Source organism: Geotrypetes seraphini, chromosome 5 (genome assembly GCF_902459505.1).
Source record: "Geotrypetes seraphini chromosome 5, aGeoSer1.1, whole genome shotgun sequence".
NCBI classification, from domain to species: domain Eukaryota; kingdom Metazoa; phylum Chordata; class Amphibia; order Gymnophiona; family Dermophiidae; genus Geotrypetes; species Geotrypetes seraphini.
This window is the reverse complement of record NC_047088.1, coordinates 208,056,070-208,079,016: the sequence shown is the minus strand read 5'-3', so window position 1 is coordinate 208,079,016 and position 22,947 is coordinate 208,056,070. Positions and strand designations below refer to the sequence as shown.

Sequence of the window (22,947 nt, the reverse complement as noted above, 5' to 3'; positions counted from 1 at the left end):
ATATATAAATGTGTTAAATATATAAATAAAGGAATCTGTGACTTGTTGTACCAATCTAGTCTAAGTATAAAGGGAAGACAAAAAAATCTGTCTTGTTTTCATGTAATGATTGGAGCTGGAGTTACCAGACTCTCTGGAGTAAGGTCCTATGTCCAGGAGGTTAGAGTTTAGAAGAAAACATCCAAACCCATGAACATGGTGATTTCATATTCCGGTGGTTTTCAATCCCAGTCCTTAGAACACATCCAGACAATTGGATTTTCAGGCTATTCATAATGAATATGCATGAGTTGGGTTTGTATACAGCAGAGGCACTGAAGGCAAATCTATCTCATGCATATTCATTGTGGATAGATTGAAAACCAGAGACTGAAAACAGCCTTCTTTCCTTCTAAAAATAAGTTTTAAAACATTTATATAGAACAACAGGTGTCTACCACTGATTGACACATTTTCTTTTGTCAAATACTGTAAATGCTAAGATGCCACAGCACTAATTTATACATCTAGTTATGGAATTCTTTATAAACATTTCAAATTTAAGAAGTTTGAGAATGTTCTTACCCTGTATCTGAGCTATTGCCACAAAGTAAAGCATCCCTTTGCCCTTCCAGTTTATAAAAGTGACCTGTTTTATAAAAACAACCAAAAATGCGTTATAAAAAATAATTAACTATAGTAGTCACGTCAGTATTATACATATGAGTAGCAAATAAAAAAATATATCATCAATATTATACACTTCAATAATTGTACAGTGGTACCTCGGTTTACAAGTGCACCGGTTTGCGAGTGTTTTGCAAGACGAGCAAAACATTTGCAAAATCGGTGCCTCGGAAACCGAGCATGGCTCGATTTACGAGCACCCTCCCCCGCAATCCGACACCCCCCTGCCTCGAACCGGCACCCTCCCCCGCCATGATCCGACCCCCCCCCGACACGATTGGGCACCCCCCCGACACAATTGGGCACCCCCCACCCGCTGCTTCTTACCCTCATCTGGGCACTCTAGAAGATCGGACTCCTCGTCTGCTGGGCCTTGAGCATCTGAACATGCTCAAGGCCTGCGAGTTCTGAATGTGAACGTGAACTCGCAGACCTTGAGCATGCTAAGAGGCCCAGCAGACGAGTAGCAGATCTTCAAGAGCCCAGATGAGGGTAAGAAGCGGCGGGGGGGGGTGCCCAATTGTGTCGGGGGGGGGGGTCGGACCGTGGCGGGGGGGTGCCGGATCGCAGGGGGGGGTGCCTGATCGCAGGGGGGGGGCCTTCGAGGGGAGCAATGCCGGTTCTCGGGGGGGGGGGGAACACATCAAAGCGAGTTTCATTATTTCCTATGGGGAAACTCGCTTTGATAAACGAGCATTTTGGATTACGAGCATGCTCCTGGAACGGATTATGCTCGTAATCCAAGGTACCACTGTATTTATTTTAAAAACCTAGGCAGGTTCTATATTAAAGCATACATAATACAATTTAACATACAACATGTTGTCTACAGCAGTGCTGTGCAAAACCATCTCACACACACTACATAATTGCTACTAAATATACTCATCCAGTCCTGAAGGCATGCATAAATAAATGTGTTTTCAAAAATTTCTTAAACTGCTGCATTCCACTCAACCTTAATGGTCCCAGAAGTTTATTCCAGAGTACTGGATCTGCCACAGAAATGGTGATGTCTTTAGTTTTAGCGTACCATGTCTGTACCTACTTATCTATAGACAGCTGCAAGTATCTGTCTCAGATTTCAAGCAACAACGAGAATGACATAAAAGTAACACCTAAGGCAAATAACAAGGTATTCTTGCTTAAATTGCTTGATAAATAAGTGTAAAAACCTTATAACAAATGCAAAATTCCACTGGCAACCTATGTAATAATGATATCTGGTCTAGTTCAGGTAAATACTGAACATGCAAATACATAAGAACATAAGAATTTCCATACTGGGACTGACCGTAGATCCATCAAGCCTAGTATCCTGTTTCTAACAGTGATCAATACAGGTCATAAATACTTGGCAAGATCCCAAGGAGTAAAAGATTTTATGCTGCTTATCCTAGGAATAAGCAGTGGATTTCCCCAAGCCATCTCAATAATGGCTTAAGGACTTCTCTTTCAGGAAATTATCCAAACTTCTTCTAAACCTTGCTAAGCTAATGGATTTCTCCACATTCTCCTGCAATGAATTTCAGAGTTTAACTACAAAACTGAACTAAAAAGGAACAACCTATAGTATATAAAGCTATTGTAAATATTTGCAGAGTACTTTTATAAGGAGCAAACACACTGCTTAAATGGCAATATTTTAATCATTTAGGGAAGGGAATGGAGACTTGTATACTGCCTTTTTGTGGCTTTGGCATTCCAAGTGGTGGGCACTGGAGGATTAAGGAGCAACACTGTGATTTGATCTCTGGGTGCAGAGGCAGCAGCTCTACCAGTGAACCACACTATGCCTAAGAGGGTACATATGAGCATAAATGACCTCTTCCAGAAAACTAATTATTGTAAAAGTACGTATTTTGGGCTTGATTCTCTACAGCGCATGCTAAAGTTAGGTGGTGGTAGGCATGCTACTGCCACCCAACTAGCCAATGGCACAGCACATTTTTTTAATTAGGTGCGTTGTACTAACACGCCTACCTCACGTGTACAAAGGTGCATAGGGGCACATAAGCACGTGCAAGGCAGGTGGAGGTATGGTTTGTGCCAGAAGTTGCCTTACACTAGCTTATGCATTACTATGCACCTCTGAATGCGTGTGGTAGGCTTGCAAAATGCTGGTCTACATTTCACACACCTATAGAAAACTGTAGGTGCGATTCTACAACGCGCACCTAGCAGTTGATTGGCAATCGCATACCTGCACACCTACAATGTAGGCGCGCTAAGGCGAACTATAGAGAATGAGGCCCTTTGTTTACATGGTGCATACTTGTATTATGGGTATGTAAATGGGTGGAGTTGGATGAAGTGTACATCAACCACATTAAAATTACAATAAACTATAATTTAAGGACATTCTTGCCACCATCTAGATCTGGGCATTTACCATACCTGAGCCCCAGGTGTGTTTTCGCCACCTTAATCTAGGCACACAATTATAAAATTATCCTTTGGGTTTTCATAGACATGATTTCAAACATTAAAAGAACAATAACCTTGTATGAAATTTGAGCTCTAACATTCAAAATGATTCTTGCGTTTGATGAGCATAAAAAGTGGCAGAAATTTTGCTCAACTGAAATTAAAATTATGATGGTGCTGGTATTTAATGGTCTAATGATTGCATCTATCTTTTTCCAAAACATTAATTTTAAAGATTATTATTGAATGAAACTCTGGTATTCAGCTGATATATAGTTGCTTGAGGCTGTCTAATTATGCCCCCCCCCCTTTATCAAGTCGTGTTAGGGTTTTTTTTTAATCACCGGCCGCTATAGTAAAACCTCTGACATTCATAGGAATTCTGAGTATCGGAGCTTTTACCACAGTGGCCAGCGATAAAAAACCTTAACACAGCTTGATAAAAGGTAGCCTATTTTGGGATAACAGTGATTTGGAATAGCTAGTTGATGTTGCCTCCAAACAGCAAAATCAACCTTTCCAACCTAGCAGGAACACTAAAACACAACTCCAAATTCATTGATGAAGCTGCTTCAGACTAGCACACTGATGTAAAAGCCCTCTACAAAGGTTTAGTACCAGTCAAAGAATTTAAATACTATCCACCCAAATTCTCTTCCCTCTGGTTCACTGCCAACTTAAGAACCAAGTAAAGATAACTAAGGAGAGCAGAAAGGAAATGGTACATATCCAGACTCAGTAAATCAAAGAAGGAGTGGGGACGGGACTGAACACATCAACCTTAAGGAACAAATAACAATTTTATTATAAGCAAAAATAACATAAAATCATATCATATATATAAAACCAAGCCTTATAAAAAGTCCAAGTCTTGTGAATTTTATGGACCGTGTTTCGGCTTCTGTAGAAAAGCCTTCCTCAGGGGTCGGCACAGTAGATGGCACTCAATGAAAGACTCTTCAAATGACAAGTCTTAAAAGCTGGTAAAGCTGGATTGAAGAGAGCATATAAACCACCAAAGACACCATGGAAACTTGCACACAGCATCAAAATGACAAATCCGGCTGGAAGAAACTACATGAAGAATTAATGCAATCTACCCATGATGCCAAAAAGGCATATTACTCCCAACACTGACAAAAAAAGATATTCACAGCATCACAAGAAGACAATCTTAACATCAATCTCGACAGCAAACACTCTCCGACTTCTTTGCTGAAAAATAGCAAAAAATACCATCTCATCTCGACACCACCGTACAACCAATTCCTCACATTCCAAACAGAATACTTAAACATACAACTGGAAACTTTGAGACTGTCTCATATGAGGACCTCACCAAGATACTCGACTCCATTCACCCTTCCAGCTCCATCCTACATCCCTATCCACCACACTTCCTAGTTGCTGCAAAAGGCACCTTTGTAAGCTCAATCCTTCCTCTTTATCGGTCCTTCTCCACCATCAGGCTCAGTCCCCACAAACTGGAAATCAGCAATTATCAGACCAATTTTTAAAAAACCACCCTCGACCCTGGTATGCCCAGCAACTTTAGGCCTGTCTCCAACCTACCATTTATCTTCAAAATCCAGGAAAAAAAACATACTCAACCAACTACACTCCTTTGTCAACAAACAAGAAGCCCTCTCCACCTTCCAGTCAGGTTTCAGGAAATTCCATAGTACTGAAACCATCCTTCTTGAAATCATAGATGACTGCTGGAAACTCATGGATAAAGGAAATGATGCCCTTCTGGTACTACTAGATCTCACCACAACCTTCAACACCATTGACCACCTTCTTCTCATTACACAACTCTCCAAAATTGGCTAGCGATTTTAGTGCCAGAAGTAGCGGTAACAGCTCGGAGGCTCATAGGAATTCTATGAGCATCGGAGCTGTTACCATGATGGTCGATGCTAAAAACACTAGCACAACTTTGTAAAGGAGGGGATAAGTAACTTGCCCAGGGTCACAAGCAGCAGCGTGGGTTTGAACCTACACCCTCAGGGTGCTGAGCTTTAGCTTTAACCACTGTGCCAACCTATAACTTGCCTTGACTGTTTTTTTGGTTAATGTAACCCGTTCTGAGCTCGTTGGGGATATAAAACAAATTAAATAAATAAATATAATTTCATTGTTCCTCCCCCTGAGAAGTGCCTGTTTTATAAAGATGCATTGGCACCCCTGTGTCTTCATAAAATGGCCTTACAAAATTTTCAACAATCAAAGTTAAATGCGACTGTATATATGTACGAGAGTTGGTAGAAAATGCATATGTAGTATGCACAATGGCCCATATTCTAAAAACAGCGCCTTAACTTAGGTGCCAGTAGGCACTCTACTGGCATCTAAGTTAAGAGGAAAACACCGTTTAAAAGTGCTTCAAAAAGAATTTTCAAGGCACTGGAATCATGCCTACAGAGGTGCTTTACGACACCTAATGCTGCTGTAGGCGTGGATAATGCCAGAAGTGGTGCTAGGTGCCGTAAAGATTTCATTATATTACATTACATTACTGATTTCTATTTCGCCTCAACCTTGCAGTTCTGGGCGGATTACAAAAAAGACAACTGGACATTTCCAGGATAATTACAGAGAGAATTCTGGTCATTTCCAGGAGAAGTTACAAGAACAATGGAGCTGTGTATTTCAAAGCACCTTCATATGCACGATTCATGTCAAAGGTAGGCACCGGAAATGTAGGCTTTGAAAACCCTGGTTATATTTCCAATGCCTGCCTTTTCCGAAGGTGTGATTCTCTAAACAGTGCCATCATATGACTGACACACAATCGATGGCTGCTTTTAATGCGGCCATCAACAACGGTGCTGTTTAGAGAATCTGGGCCAATATGAATATATTTTTACGATGATAATTTTGGGTATCATCTTGAGCTCAGGGTAATTAGGTGGTATATATGAGGGTTCTTCAAAAAGTTTCTGTACTTTCATATTTTTGCAGGAAATGGTTGGGGCGGGAGAAATGGTATGAGGGCATGTAATAGAATGTCATGTGACTAGCCAGTCAAGCAGGTGATTATGTGGAAAAGTAATATAATTTGCTTTTGAGATATTTATGTTAATAAATAATATTTAAAAGAATAAAAATGTGAAAACCTTGTGAAAATCCCTCGTAAAAATGATTTTTATTACTATTTATTATGATTACTAGCTGATGCCCCGGCGTTGCACGGGTATTTAATTATAGCAATAACACTGTAAATGGATTCAAATAAAGATACTTTATAGTGGTGAATGAAATTATTTTTTTACAGCTTAATAAAAAGTACAATATGCAAATTATAATGTGAAATATTTGACAAAATGAATACAATACAACTAACGCAAAACGTGATTATAAACAACATTTTTAGTTTCACCTCCAGGAGCAAGAACATATAAATTCTTGGGTGAAGAAACCCCCAGAACATATCACCCCAGGTAGTGAGGGATCTGTATACCAAGTTTCGTTCAAATCGGTCAAGCCGTTTGTGAATTACTGTGAGAATGGCAGCTTTTTACATTTTTTCCATTGACATGAATGAGTGAAATCTGATTTTCTGTTTGTAGCTCCGCCCACGTGTGCAGGTGGGCCGCGAGACCCCCAGAACATATCATCCCAGGTAGTGAGGGATCAGCATACCAAGTTTCGGTCAATTCGGTCAACCCGGTTTCGAATTACTGTGAGAATGGCAGCTTTTTACATTTTTTCCATTGACATGAATGGGTGAAATCTGATTTTCTGTTTATAGCTCCGCCCACGTGTGCAGGTGGGCCGCGAGACCCACAGAACATATCACCCCAGGTAGTAAGGGATCTGCACACCAAGTTTCGTTCAAATCGGTCAAGCCGTTTTTGAATTACTGTGAGAATGGCAGCTTTTTACATTTTTTCCATTGACATGAATGGGTGAAATCTGATTTTCTGATTGTAGCTCCGCCCACGTGTGCAGGTGGGCCGCGAGACCCCCAGAACATATCATCCCAGGTAGTGAGGGATCAGCATACCAAGTTTCGGTCAATTCGGTCAAGCCGGTTTCGAATTACTGTGAGAATGGCAGCTTTTTACATTTTTTCCATTGACATGAATGGGTGAAATCTGATTTTCTGTTTGTAGCTCCGCCCACGTGTGCAGGTGGGCCGCGAGACCCCCAGAACATATCACCCCAGGTAGTGAGGGAGCTGCATACCAAGTTTCATTCAAATCGGTCAAACCGGTTTTGAATTACTGTGAGAATGGCAGCTTTTTACATTTTTTCCATTGACATGAATGGGTGAAATCTGATTTTCTCTTTGTAGCTCCGCCCACGTGTGCAGGTGGGCCGCGAGACCCCCAGAACATATCACCCCAGGTAGTAAGGGATCTGCATACCAAGTTTCGTTCAAATCGGTCAAGCCGTTTTTGAATTACTGTGAGAATGGCAGCTTTTTACATTTTTTCCATTGACATGAATGAGTGAAATCTGATTTTCTGTTTGTAGCTCCGCCCACGTGTGCAGGTGGGCCGCGAGACCCCCAGAACATATCATCCCAGGTAGTGAGGGATCAGCATACCAAGTTTCGGTCAATTTGGTCAACCCGGTTACGAATTACTGTGAGAATGGCAGCTTTTTACATTTTTTCCATTGACATGAATGGGTGAAATCTGATTTTCTGTTTATAGCTCCGCCCACGTGTGCAGGTGGGCCGCGAGACCCACAGAACATATCACCCCAGGTAGTGAGGGATCAGCATACCAAGTTTCGGTCAAATCGGTCAAGCCGGTTTTGAATTACTGTGAGAATGGCAGCTTTTTACATTTTTTCCATTGACATGAATGAGTGAAATCTGATTTTCTGTTTGTAGCTCCGCCCACGTGTGCAGGTGGGCCGCGAGACCCCCAGAACATATCATCCCAGGTAGTGAGGGATCAGCATACCAAGTTTCGGTCAATTCGGTCAAGCCGGTTTCGAATTACTGTGAGAATGGCAGCTTTATACATTTTTTCCATTGACATGAATGGGTGAAATCTGATTTTCTCTTTGTAGCTCCGCCCACGTGTGCAGGTGGGCCGCGAGACCCCCAGAACATATCACCCCAGGTAGTGAGGGATCTGCATGCCAAGTTTCGTTCAAATCGGTCAAGCCGTTTTTGAATTACTGTGAGAATGCCTTTTACATTTTTTCCATTGACATGAATGGGTGAAATCTGATTTTCTGTTTATAGCTCCGCCCACGTGTGCAGGTGGGCCGCGAGACCCCCAGAACATATCACCCCAGGTAGTAAGGGATCTGCATACCAAGTTTCGTTCAAATCGGTCAAGCCGTTTTTGAATTACTGTGAGAATGGCAGCTTTTTACATTTTTTCCATTGACATGAATGGGTGAAATCTGATTTTCTGTTTGTAGCTCCGCCCACGTGTGCAGGTGGGCCGCGAGACCCCCAGAACATATCAACCCAGGTAGTGAGGGATCAGCATACCAAGTTTCGGTCAATTCGGTCAAGCCGGTTTCGAATTACTGTGAGAATGGCAGCTTTTTACATTTTTTCCATTGACATGAATGGGTGAAATCTGATTTTCTGTTTGTAGCTCCGCCCACGTGTGCAGGTGAGCCGCGAGACCCCCAGAACATATCACCCCAGGTAGTGAGGGAGCTGCATACCAAGTTTCGTTCAAATCGGTCAAACCGGTTTTGAATTACTGTGAGAATGGCAGCTTTTTACATTTTTTCCATTGACATGAATGGGTGAAATCTGATTTTCTCTTTGTAGCTCCGCCCACGTGTGCAGGTGGGCCGCGAGACCCCCAGAACATATCACCCCAGGTAGTGAGGGATCAGCATACCAAGTTTCATTCAAATCGGTCAAGCCGTTTTTGAATTACTGTGAGAATGGCAGCTTTTTACATTTTTTTCCATTGACATGAATGGGTGAAATCTGATTTTCTGTTTGTAGCTCTGCCCACGTGTGCAGGTGGGCCGCGAGAACCCCAGAACATATCATCCCAGGTAGTGAGGGATCTGCATACCAAGTTTCGTTCAAATCGGTCAAGCCGTTTTTGCGTGATCGCGGCACATACACACATACATACCTCCGATTTTATATATATAGATTACTTATAAAATAATTTGTTTGTACATCACAACTTCACATATGCCCTGCTCAAACTCCTCCAATGAGTACATCTACACTTGGGTCACACAAAACTAAGAATGAGTATTCTCTGTGCCTGCTTTACATGTACATACTTAAGGTAAATATATAAAATTCCTTTACTGCAGGGAAAATGGGGTTTACCCATAAAACAAATTATTCAATTACTTCTTAATACTGTTAAAGCAATTAGAACAAAATATTTGCTCATGCAATGAATAGTTAAGTTTTGGAACTACCATATTTTCAAGCATATAACGCGTGCGTTATACATGATTTTTACAAACCGTGCATAACCTTGCGCGTTATATGCGTGAGCGCGTTGTACAATTTTTTTTTTCATTCCGATCCGGCATCCTCCCCCCCTCCCCCGAGAGCGAGACCAGAAGGCTTTGAGCATGCGCAAATGCTCAAAGCCCAGTCCAGCCCGGCACGAGGAAGAAGGAGGATCTCCCTCGCACCGCCCAGCACAGCCCAGCCCAGCCCAGCAACAACGAGGGAGGATCTTCGGGCACTGGCACTGGCACGTCCTGTGCATTGGTGCTGGATCCGGTGCCCAATCAGGTAAGAGATGTTTTGTGGTGCTGGGGGGGATGTAGGATCGTGGGGGAAGGGGGGTGACGCGAGCGGGGGGGAGGATGCTGGTTCGCAGGCCGGAAGAGTAAGCGGGAGTGGGAGGAGGTTATAGCAGCATGTGCATGCTATATAAAATTTTTTTTACTGAAATGCTTTGGACCCGCACGCTATACGCGTATGCGTGTTATACACGTATGCACGTTATATGGGTGAAAATACGGTAATTGCTGGAGGATGTGGTAAAAACAATAGGTGTATTTGGTTTTAAAAATAGGTTTGGACAAATTCTTAGAGGAAAAGTTTACAAATTGCTATTAAAAAAGCTACAGGGAAGACCACTATTTATCCCTGACGTTAGTAGCATGGAATCTGGCTACTCTTTGCAATTTCTCATGTATTTTTGATCTGCATTGGCCACTGTCGGAAGAAATATACCGAGCTAGATGGACCATCAATCCACCCAAGTATGGCAAATTCTTATGCTCCTATTCCCCATTTGATACAGTAAAATAGTAAATTGATGGTTCTTACTTTCATCGCTGACGTACTCATTCCAGTTAAATGACAAACTGGTTAAATTTACGTATGTACCATTGTCACCAGCTGAACTGTTGAAATAGGAAGTGATGTTAAGATCATAAGCAGAATCTTCTGGAGGCCACTGCAGACATTTATTTCTCAAGTGGCCCATGAACAGCTGTAGCCCTATTAGTGCAAATACACTCAGACAAAACACAGTCAGAATCATAACATCCGAAAGCTTCTTCACAGACTGAATGAGGGCTCCCACAATAGTCTTCAAGCCTGGAAAAATAAGTGACAATGGTTAATTTTAAGATAACATTAAAACTTGATATGGCCTGTGCACTAAGTATTTTTTCCATAGACAGAAAGGGGCCTATGCAATTAAACTTTTATCCTGAACAATGAAGACTTGCTAATAATAGTGCATTGTCTAAAACAGCCTTTACTTACACCTTAAAGAGGTCAGTTTAGAAGGCCTGCACAGCATTTACAAGTATAAATAGATATGTTAGAAAGTCACTTTTTGTGTGTGCAGATTTGTAGTATGTTATGTGCATCTTATATATGTACAGTTTAAGGGGGTTTGTTAAACGGGTCTGAAAAGTATCCTTGTATTTCAGATTTTACAATGGCAATAAACACAATACTTTAAAAAATCTGGATGTCAGGACTGACACCTTTACAAGGAGGCATAAGTGTTAGCTAATTGCTTATTGGGACCTGGGTTTTGCACCAGTGATTGAAGAAGCTATAGTGCTCAACTCAAATTTTAAAAAATGATGTTTCTTTGCTTGGCTCTTTAACTGTTTCTTCCTGGACAGTTGTTTGTTTGTTTTAGGGGGGAGGGGGGGGTTTAATTTGGTATTTATGCCGCTAGCTGCTGACACTTCCATGCATAAAACCCCATTTTGCATAAGACGTCTAGGTCAGAAGAGGATGACCAAACTAGGATATTCAAGACTGGCCAGGTATTTTACAAAAGGCAAACTGAATACGGAGCTTTTTATAAAACATGTGCTTGTATAAGTATGCACCTAATGTGACCTGATAAATGTGCATGACCCAACAAGGGTGTTTTATCTCCTACCTAGATACCCTATGTAAAAATTAGGTTTTAGGTGATATACGGTTCTTTGATACTTTATCATTTATAAACTAAATATAACGTACCCAGATAGAATGAAGAAGCATCTTATGAGAAATGAGGCCTTAACACATGCATAGTATGCTCTTTTCATAAACTATTTATTGTGAGCTCATTAACACCCGTAATTTAACATCTGCCTTGGAATAGCAGAAACTTATCAACCAGCTGGAGTTATATTTAACATTTCTCTCAATGATGCAACAGTATAGCTCTTTCCCTCCCATAGTGTTTACCTGTCTATCATCAAATATGTAGAATATGGGCGAGATCTTCTGGAGGGAGCAATTTCCACTTCTTCATGGGCTCAGTAAGTAGGGCAGAGAGTGAATGGGTATCAGGACATCAGGGACCCTTCTTCATGGGTCCAGGTAAAAATGAAGGAGAAACCATGGTTCAGAAAGCTTTTATTATGGTACTGATGAATGGAGGTGTGATTTTGGAAATGGAGATCACTTACTCATGGCTTCAGGGAGATGAGGGAGGATTAGAGCTTAGTGTGGCGCAGTGGTTAAAGCTACAGCCTCAGCACCTTTGGGTTGTGGGTTCAAACCCATGCTGCTCCTTGTGACCCTGGGAAAGTCACTTAATCCCCGCATTGCCCCCGGTACATTAGATAGATTGTGAGCCCACCAGAACATAAGAATAACTTTACTGGGTCAGACCAAGGTACATCAAGCCCAGTAGCTCGTTCTCACGGTGGCCAATCCAGGTCACTAGTACCTGGCCAAAATCCAAGGTGTAGCAATATTCCATGCCACCGATACAGGGCAAGCAGTGGCTTCCCCCATGTCTTTCTCAATAATAGACTATGGACTTTTCCTCCAGGAACTTGTCCAAACCTTTCTTAAAACTATGCTATCCGCTCTTACCATATCCTCTGGCAATGCGTTCCAGAGCTTAACTAATAATTTTTTTTCCTCCAATTGGTTTTAAAAGTATTTCCCTGTACGTTCGAGTGCCCCCTAGTCTTTGTAATTTTTGACAGAGTGAAAAATCAATCCATTTATACCCACTCTACTCTACTCAGGATTTTGTAGACTTGAATCATATCTCCCCTCAGCCGTCTCTTTTACAAGCTGAAGAGCCCTAACCATTTTAGTCTTTCCTCATACGAGAGGAGTTCCATCCCTTTTACCATCTTGGTCGCTCTTCTTTGAACCTTTTCTAGCGCCACTATATCTTTCTTGAGATAAGGAGACCAGAATTGAATGCAATATTCCAGATGAGGTCGCACCATGGAGCGATATAGGGGCATTATAACATTCTTAGTCTTGTTAACCATCCCTTTTTTAATAATTCCTAGCATCCTATTTGCTTTTTTGGCCGCCGCTGCACATTGGGCGGAAGATTTCATCGTATTGTCTAGGGAAAAATGCTTGAGTACCTGAATAAATTCATGTAAACCAAACTGAGCTCTCCTGAGAGAACGGTATAGAAAATTAAAAAAAGAAATCATTTTATTACAGAATAGGCAGCACTGCATATGGCTGGTAGTGCTATAGAAATGATAAGTAATAGTAGTGGGTACATGGGAGACATCAGGTTGTGGAGCCTCTTAACTTTGGTGAGAAAGAAGGGATAGAAGGACACTGGGCTTCAGATGCCCCTTATGCAGTGACTGGTGATAAATACCCTTACTATCTATCTCTCCCATTTTAAGTTAGTGAGTGAAAAAGAGTTCCACTAATTGGAATATGCACAGGCACAAGTGTTCAATTTGTATTCAGAATTTTCTACTATCTCAGACCTTTTTTCTATTTGATTCATGAATTCAGTTTAATACAACCTACACTAAAATTGCTTGAAATCACAATTGACAAAGGCTGCACCATGCAACCCCAAATTAACAAAATAATAAAGGCATTGTTCATGACCATGAGAAATCTAAGAAAAATCCGAACATTCTTCGAAAAGAAGCAATTCCTACTATTGGTACAATCTCTTATCCTTGGGATGATAGACTACTGCAATATACTATACCTACCATGTCCCGCAACTATGATGAAGCAATTGCAGACAATACAGAATACAGCCCTAAGACTTGTCTATTCACTAAAAAAATATGACCATATCACAGAGGCATACCATGACTCGCACTGGCTTCCAATGGAAGTGAGAGTGCACTTCAAATTCTACTGCTTACTTTACAAGGCTATCAACGGAGAAAGCCTAAATCAATCCTAAACTATCCTCCTCAACCAGACATAGAAGAACCCACTCACTATTCTCTCACCCATCATCCAAAAATGTCAAACGAAAAAAACTTTATTACAACCTAATAGCCTCCAAAGCAGCTAAACTGGACAGACAAATCACCACTCTGTTATCTTCAACTACAAACTACAAAACCTTCAAGAGAGATATTAAAACCTTACTCTTCAAAATACACATAAAACCTATCCAGCACGACCAATCCCAACCCAATATCCAACACTCTCTATACCCTTAGTACTCTCTAATATTCTTCTATCTACCAAACGTTATCTAAAACCCCATAATTCACCCTATTCTTATCTCCTAAAGACTTCTACTTCCCGTTTGTAACTCTTTACCCAACATTTTTATTACCTTAAAAATTTTATGTCATCACTTATTCTATTCCTTCAAATTTTGAATGTAATTATTGTTTTAGTTTGGATGTAATCCGTCTTGAACCGCAAGGTAATGGCGGAATAGAAATCACTAATGTAATGTAATGTTATCAGTTTTCTTTCTCTACACATTTCACCGAGCAATCGCTTGGGACAGACACTTTTATAATCAAGGCCGTTCTAGTGTTTTACTCTTTCAGCACTTTGTCCAGTACTGGTCCTGGTGGACATATTATGTGGCAAAAACATAACCTGCAAAATATATTGCATACCATTTTAAGTGGTATTTTACTAAGCACATTAAAAGGGCAATTTCATAAAGGATTTGTTGATGTAATCTGTTTGATGTGCTACTTATGTGTAAGGCCTCTTATAAAATTACCTCAAGTAATGCATGTACTTTTACACAAGTTCAATGCAGACATGTCTTTGGGTGGGGTTTTGAGTAGAATGTGGTAAGTCACTTTTCATGTTCATATTTTATGAAATATGCATAAACATTTATATCTCCTCCATGCCTTTCAAGTACACACAAGTAAATGTGCATTTTATAAACTACATGAATACTCTGTGACTCATTCCAAGCTCCACCCAAACTCTGCCCTCAAATATGCCTGGCTGGGCAACCTCGGTCCTTGAGGGCTGCAACCCAGCCAGGTTTTAAGGATTTCCTCAATGAAAATGCATGAGATCTATTTGAAATACATGCAAACCGATCTCCTGCATATTCATTGGGAAAATCCTGAACACCTGACTGGGTTGAAGCCCTTGAGGACCGAAGTTGCCCAGACTGTCCTACATCTAGGTCACATACTAATGTGTCTTTCTTGTCATAATGGCACTTGTGTGTGGGAGTACATTTATAAGAGGCAGCTTACGTGCTTATACTAGCACATATGCTCAAATCCTGCTTTATAAAATTACCTCCAAATTTTTAATGACTTGCATGTAAAAAAAGTTTTCATGTAAGTTTTATTGAATAGGCCCCAAATGGAGAAAATACTGTAGTATATCAGACCCAATATATTATAAGACAGTCTAAAAGTGAAGATCCCATGCAGAAGCCCACAGAACTCATTTAATGGTCATAGAACATTACAGTTTAATGAACAGTCAACAGCTTGAAAAATAAATAAAAAGTGAAATTTCTTGCCAGTTTGTAACTGTGAATGGATATGAATGATACACATTCCAAAACACTTGTTTTGTGGAAAAAACAAGTCATTGCTTGTTTTCATGCTACATGTAAAATCTAGATAAAGCAGCACTTTTATTTCCATCTTATTACTACTGCTTCTTGCCCAAACATCTCCTCTTGGAAGTTTTATAACAATCTGCACTAGATTCCAAATATTTTTAAATAATTTTTGTGGTACTTTAAGTACAGGATGTTAGAAAACTACAACAATTTGAAGAAGAAAATCTTAAAAATAAACCCTCATGCAAGGTTCAGGTTTTTATTTTTACTTGTATCTTTATAAGAAAATCTCTTTATTTTTTTTTTTCATTGTCATTTTCACATTAAAATGTAATCCCATTATTAGGCCAAATGTGAAAAACATTTCTCTCACAAGCATAACGTGGAAGCAATCCCTTCTTACATTTGGCCCATATTGGTGAATTTCAGATCAATAAGCGAACCTGAGGATTACTATTTTGGGCCGAAACGGAAATATGAATTTGACATCATAAGATGCAAATCGCATAGGCTGGATATCGCAATGCCTCATGCAAAGATCTGTTAAACTCCAAGGCTGATTTCAAAAAAGAAAAAGAAGCTTCATGTTAAAAAGCCAAGAATCATACCGTTCTTCAGTCTCTTATCTAATGATTCCTGCTTTTTGTTTGCAACATGAGTGGCAAGCAACAAGGCTTATGTCACAAAGATGGATCTCAGCTTCAATGGAACAAAATTCAGCCTGAGTGTTTAACCCATATTGGTTCTCACCTGGAATGACTGATATTGTTTTCAAAGCTCGGAGAACTCTGAATGTTCTTAACGCTGAGACATTGCCCAGGTCCACAAACTCTGTCACATATCTGTAATAGGGGAGTTCACACACAAACACAATGACAGGACACAAAGAAACAGTTGGATGTATAAGGGACCTAATTCCTTACAGTGACTACTTCTTACCTGGGATTACAGAAATAGTTTTCAAAGCTCTCAACACTCTGAAAGTTCGAAGAGCTGAAACATTGCCTAGGTTTACAAATTCTGTTACATACCTGTAGAATTAAATCACAGTTACTGAGAATCTAGGCAGAGCTGATTTTACTAGTGCTGGTTGTTCATTAAGACCCTTTTTGGTGATAGTCACAGGGCATTCAAATAATTGAAACGGGGGTATTTTTGGTATTTCACTTTCTTTATTAATACATGCTCAAAATCAGTAGATGAAATTTGTACCTTTGATCTAAATTTACACTGAATATTTTTGTTAAATCAATTTTAAAACCCTGTGGAAGCTTGCAGGAAATCATCACAGGGATGCTTTTATTTTTTTTTCAACTGGGGAACAGGAAAAAGATTTGAAAAACTTATTTTGTTCATAATAGTAATAATTGATGCACTACACTAGCTCCCTACGGATTTTCTTGATAAACAAAATATATTATTCTCCATGTAAAATATTTAGCAGTATTTTGTTCTATATAATCACATGTATAAATCAAGAAGATTCTTGATTATTATGTTTTAAGAAATGCATTGTTAATTTTATATTTTGCTATTTGTAATGAACACATGCAAATAAATAAATACATTCTGCTTTCCAATATGGTTAAATAGTGGAAGAGTGGTATTCAATAGTGTCCATTACAAAGTTACGTGCAGATAAATGAATGGTATGAGGTTCATGGAAGCATCTGTTCCCATGCAAGACTCATGGAACCTCTAAACACATCAGCACTTATCAGTATATTTAATCTTATTAAATGGAGACACCAGGCTATTGTTTTTAACTGTCTTTGATACATCCTTGTTCACTACCAGTATAATACATTAACACCCCACCCCATTAATAAAAACCCCATGAGGAAGTATGCTAATGAGTACTATTATTTGCCTGCCTCTAAACATGTACAGAATAATTTTAGGATGCAATACTCACGCCATCATAATGACACTAAAATCAAGCCAGTTCCATGGATCACGAAGAAAAGTAAATGGCTCTAAGCAGAAGCCCCTTGCAAGAATTTTTATAAGAGATTCAAATGTATAAATTCCAGTGAATGTGTACCTGAAGAACAGTGTCCAACAGAATGTTACTGGAGATAAAAGTTCACAACATATATATTACATATGTATTATTCATGATGGAGAAAATCTACTTGATAGTATACCGTCTACTAAATCAAAGATATACCAAGGACGGATATAGTACTTGAAAAGCTTGGGACTCCTTTTACAAAGCTGCGGTAAAGGCTACTGCTGCAGTAATTGCTCTGACGCCTATAGGGATTTAATTGGCATCAGAGAAGTTGGTCCACGGCAGCCACTACCACTGCATTGTAAAAGGGGAGGGTTGGATGGTTAGTAGATTCTAATACTGTATTTTCAAGCAATTAAAACCTGACACATAGCAATAAAGAAGTTACTTAGTAAGTAACAGACTCAATATTTTTCTTTTATAGTAGCAAATTACAAACTATTATCACTAGAAATATCATACCAAGGTAAATGTTTACTGTCATTTATGACTAATATATTGAAAAATGACTGGATCATACATATATATGATTCTACAATATACTAAAATAAAGCCTTGGGAAAATATGTTCTGTAAATCTCAGAAAGACATTATATATTAGGACCTAAATGATTCAAACTAAGGAGACCTTTTAGAGAGTGCTGTAGGTTCTGGCATGTAAAGAACTTTAACTACAAAAGTTAATGTGTGGTAAGTGTAAAACCTGTGTGGTAAATTCAAGGGGCAGGGCAGACACATACCAATGAGCATCATGTAGGCAGAAAACTGCTTGGCAATGAAACCCAACTCCCCCTCCCCAGCAATACTCTGCAGAATCTACCGTAATTCCCCTACCCTAACAATATCACGCTCAAAACCCCAAAAAGAAATCTCCTGAATTAGCCTCCCCCCCCTCTAAATTAGATACTATGCTAGGATCAGCCTTCCTATAAGGAAAGAGTGCACATAATTATTTATTTATTTTAAAAGCTGATCCATAGCTGTAGTACTGTGAAACTACCTCAAAGGTTATTGATGGGCTGGGAGCAAAATAGGATCATTCCTACTGCTCTATTATATGACCAGAAATACTCCCAGGTAACTTCTGAGGGTGGCTGGGGCATGAGGGTGAGGATGAGGGACAATGGAAAGATTTGTGCCAGGGAAGGGGCTTGGAAGGTTTAATACTGTAATTCAGGAGGAGGGACTTGAAGGGAGGTTCTGATCAAAGAGGGGACTAGATGGAGGGTATGGCCTTCACTGGAAAGTGGGAGGCTGGCCTGCTGCATTACTGGCCTGTGGCTACACTGCCAGATTTCTGGTAGCATGGTTACAGCAAACACCAGCTCTTGAGATGGTGTTAACTGCAGCCACACTATCAGCAGTCATGACAGTTAGTGCATGCATGCAATTGTTATCACTGGCAACCACCCCTCTTTTTTCCCTTATTCTGCCTATGACCTGCAGGAGTTGTTTTTTTTTTAACCGCAATGGTTGGTTGTAGTATGCAGGAGCTAATAACAAATGTATGTGCTAACAGTTACTGCTTGATAAAAAAAAAAGAGAGATTATGTTCTTACCTTGATAATATCTTTTCCAGTAGGTAGGGATGGTATGCTGAACCTTACTGCAGAAAGATGTCAATCACAGCTTTTGAAACCTCCTCCTTCTCCTAGGAGTCTGCTGCCCCCTTCAATTCATTCCACAGTATGCAAGAGCCCTAGAATAAAAGACAGGAGAAGGAGGGACACGGGGGAACTCCCCAAAACCAAGGCTCTGATCTGCTCATAAAATGTTCATACGTCAATAATGAAACTGTAATGAATGAATGAACATTACCATTGAACAGTAAAACATCAAATAAAAGCAACAGCTCATTTATCTCTTTAGATTCTATTTACAAACTGATTCTTTTGACTGGCAAAGAAGTCTTAGCTATGGAGAGGACCATGAAGCATAAAGCAAAAACAGGCGCATCAGAAATTATAGGGCAGGGGGGGTTCAGCATACCATTCCTATCTACTGGAAAATATATTATCAAGGTAAGACCCTAGTCTCTATTTTCCAGTGTAATAGAAATGAAATGCTGAACTTTAGGGATGTACCTAAGCAGTCCCCGAAGTCCTGGGTGGGAGAGACAAGCCTGCTTTCAATACTGAGGATCCAAAAGCGGAATTCTCTTGCACTGCCACATCCACCCTATAGAATTTAGTGAAAGTGTGTAGGGAAAACCATGTCACAAATCTAGATATTTCCTCCAGAGGTATCACCCTCGATTCCATCAAAGAGGAGGCTCCTCCACTGGTCGAATGTGCTTTCAATGACACTGGCAGTTGTTTGCCACAGACAATGTAAGTGGAGGAGATGCTCCCCGAATCCACCGGGAAATGGTGGCCTTGGAAGCTGGTCTGCTTCAGGTTGATTCTTGGTTAGGAGAAAGAGATGGTCTGATAGGTGAAATTCATTAGTCACTTCTAGGAAACATAAGAGGACTCTGTGGATGTCCAGCAGCTTTAAAGCCTTTTCTTTCTTCTTAGAATCCTCAGGTTGAAAAACTGGTAACCTGGTTGATGTGAAATGCTGAAACAACCTTTGGCAAAAAGGATGGCACTATATGCAAGGTCACTCCTGTTGGTGATCCTCAGAAACAGTTTCTTGCATGACTAAGGTCACAATTCAGAGACTCTTCTGGCTGAGGTAATTGCAATTAAGAATACCGCTTTGATTGCAAGATCTATGAGAGAAACTTCCTCCAAAGGTTCATACAGGGCCTTACAAAGACCCTCTAATACAGTGGTCTCAAACACGCGGCCCGGAGGCCACATGCGTCCCGCCAGGTTCTATTTTGAGACCCTCGGTATGTTACCATTGTTCTGGAATGTTGCCCACCTCATTGCTGTAACCTCACGCTAGCGCTTTTCTGCGTCTGTACGCGATTGTGAGGTGGAATGGAGAGGACAATCACGTACAGACGCAGGAAAGTGCTTGTGTGAGGTTACAGCAGTGAGGCGGGCAACGTTCCAGAACGTAACGTAACCACTGGAGGCAGTGCAGCTTGTGCGTGTGTATGTAATCTCATGAACTTTCGCGAAATTCGGCACCTCTCCTGGCGGTGACTGCTTGATGTAAGATGGCAGTTGTGTCCGGTGCTGGAGAAGGTGAGAGCTGAAGACAGTTGCAGACGCAACCACCGGACACTTAAGGTACAAGTTTTCCAGGCACAAGTCGGATATTGATTCTCCCCTCTACAAAAAAGCCTAGAGGACTACACCAAAATCTTGTCTCTTGCAGTTGATACTTTAGAATCTAAATCACAATTTTGAATGAGGTACAACTCTTTATAATTTATAAATATTTATTTAATTGCTTCTGATAATTTCAGCTATACACAGCTGAAAGCAGTGCAACATGCAGAAAGTGAGAAACTATCTAAACTTTACTTTCTGAATGTCGCGCTGCTTTCAGCTGTATATAGCTGAAATTATCAGAAGCTATTAAGAAAAGATTTATAAACTATAATGAGTTTTACCTCATGCAAAGTTGTCGTTTCTTTAATAAGACAAACTATTTTTTCTGCGGCCCTCCAAGTACCTACAAATCCAAAATGTGGCCCTGCAAAGGGTTTGAGTTTGAGTCCGCTGCTCTAACATGATGTTGAGATTCCAGGAAGCGAAGGGATCTTGGGTCAGCAGCCTGAGTCTCAGGGCTCCTTTGAAGAATCTAATAATATCTGGGTGTGCAGCCATGGAGACTCGCTTCTCTCAGCCTCTAAAGTAATATAGGCCTACCATTTGCACTTTAAAGGATGCCATTGGTAATCCCTTGTCCAGGCCCTCTTGAAACATGACCAGTACCGACGATACTGGGGCTTTGTTGGGCTCCAGATTCTTCTTAATGCACCAGCGCTGAAAAGTATCCCACGCCTTGGCATATGCCGAAAGAGTGGATGGTTTCTTGGTCTTCGGTAGGGTGGTAATGACCACTTATGAATATCCTTTCTTGGCTAGTGTCATGTGCTCAAAAGCCATGCAGTAAGACTGAAGTGACCCAGATCTTCTAGAGCAATCGGCCCCTGTGTGAGCAAGACTGGATAAACCTAGAGCTGGAGACATTCATCTACTTGTAGGCGTACTAGATGCTCATATCAATCCAGGGTCATGTGGACTACACCCCCTAAGTGAGATGTTATGCAACGGACCACCCGGTTTATTGGGGGCCATGGAGGAAAAACATATATCAGTCCGGACTTCGGCGATGGTTGCACCAGTGTGTGCAGCCCTGCACCTCCGGTCACGTATCTTCGGCTAAAAAAACAAAGTGCTTTCTTGATGTGTGCCATTGTCATCAGATCGAAAGTCAGATGCCCCCAACATCTGACAATGTCTTGGAATACCAATAGGGCCACTGACCACTCTCCCATGTCCAATGTCTGTCTGCTGAGATAGTCCGCTGCACACTGTCCAGTCCAGCTATGTGTGCCACCATGATGGCCAGCAGGTACTTTTCTGCCCAAGCGAACAGTAGTTTTGCCTCTAGCGATGTGCTTCTGGTGCCTCCTTGCCAGTTAATACAGGCCACTGCTGTGGCATTGTCTGAGAATACTCTTTTGGCTCTGCCTTCCAGCACCGACTGTAGGTTTCACAGAGCCAGGTGGACCGCTCTCAGTTCTAGCCTGTTTATCAACCACTTCTGCTGGGATGATGTCCATTTCCTTTGCACTAGGCAATCACTGCAGTGCACACCCCAGCCAAACAGGCTGGCATCCATTGTCAGTGTGATCCAGGGATCGATCTGAAGTGGAAACCTTTTTGCTAGAGACTGTGGGTGGAACCACCAGCTCATGCTGCTACAGGCTGTCTACATCCAGGGTAGAGGGGCCTGTAGGGAGTCTCTCTGGGGAGACCAATGAGACAACAGTGTATTCTGAAGTAGACACATAGGCACCCTTGCCCAGGGCATTACTTCTATGGCAGCTGCCATCGAGCCCAGAACCTGTAGGTAGTGCCTTCTGTCACAGCCAGTGTCTACAGCGAGATTCATAATTTGCTCCCAAACCTTCTGACTGTATGCCTCTGGGAGAAAAACAAAGTGTTTACTCCCAAGTATTCTAAAGACTGAGTGGGGACTAACTGGCTTTTTCAAAAGTTCACAATCCAGCCCAGACTCTGCTGCCACTGTTCTTTCTCCCTTCTCAAAAGGAGGACTCTGATGAACCAGTTGTCTAGATAAGGATGAACCAGCCACCAGCCCTGCGGATATGAGCTGCTACCACCACTATCACCTTGGTGAACATCCGGGTACCGTTGCCAGCCCAAATAGTAGTACTGAGAATTGATAGTGATTCTCCAACACATGAAATCCCAGGAACTTTCTGTGTACCAGGAAAATTGGAATGTGGAGATAAGCCTCCGTCAAATCTAGTGTAGCCAGAAAATCTCACTGTCTCCATCCAGAAACGTGGACCCTCAGGACCGCATTGACATATTTGAGATCCAGAATGGGCCTCCAGTCATCAGAATCTTTCTTGGGCACAAGAAAGTATATCAAGTATTTGCCCAAGCACGAGTGTTCTTCTGGAACTGGTTCTATGGTTTGAATATCCAGCAATCTATTTAATGTTGCCAGGACTTGGATCACCTGATCCGGTCAGCCCGCTGGAGAATCCCCGAACCAATTGGACAGAGGGTTTGC

The 22,947-nt window shown here is 41.1% G+C and overlaps 1 protein-coding gene across 5 annotated transcripts in view; it reads right to left on the bottom strand.

Moving 5' to 3' along the window:
• Positions 1-22,947, bottom strand: part of LOC117360465 (sodium channel protein type 2 subunit alpha-like) — a 526,898-nt gene that overhangs the window by 251,286 nt on the left and 252,665 nt on the right. For 4 of the 5 annotated variants that reach the window (XM_033944237.1, XM_033944239.1, XM_033944238.1 and 1 more), the window contains 4 exons: positions 17,179-17,307; positions 16,203-16,294; positions 10,334-10,606; positions 565-628 (listed from right to left, as the gene is read on the bottom strand). In XM_033944237.1, the coding sequence (XP_033800128.1) occupies positions 565-628; positions 10,334-10,606; positions 16,203-16,294; positions 17,179-17,307 (558 nt within the window). Of the gene's footprint in view, positions 1-564; positions 629-10,333; positions 10,607-16,013; positions 16,106-16,202; positions 16,295-17,178; positions 17,308-22,947 lie in introns of all 5 variants that reach the window. The other variant, XM_033944240.1, reaches the window with a different exon arrangement.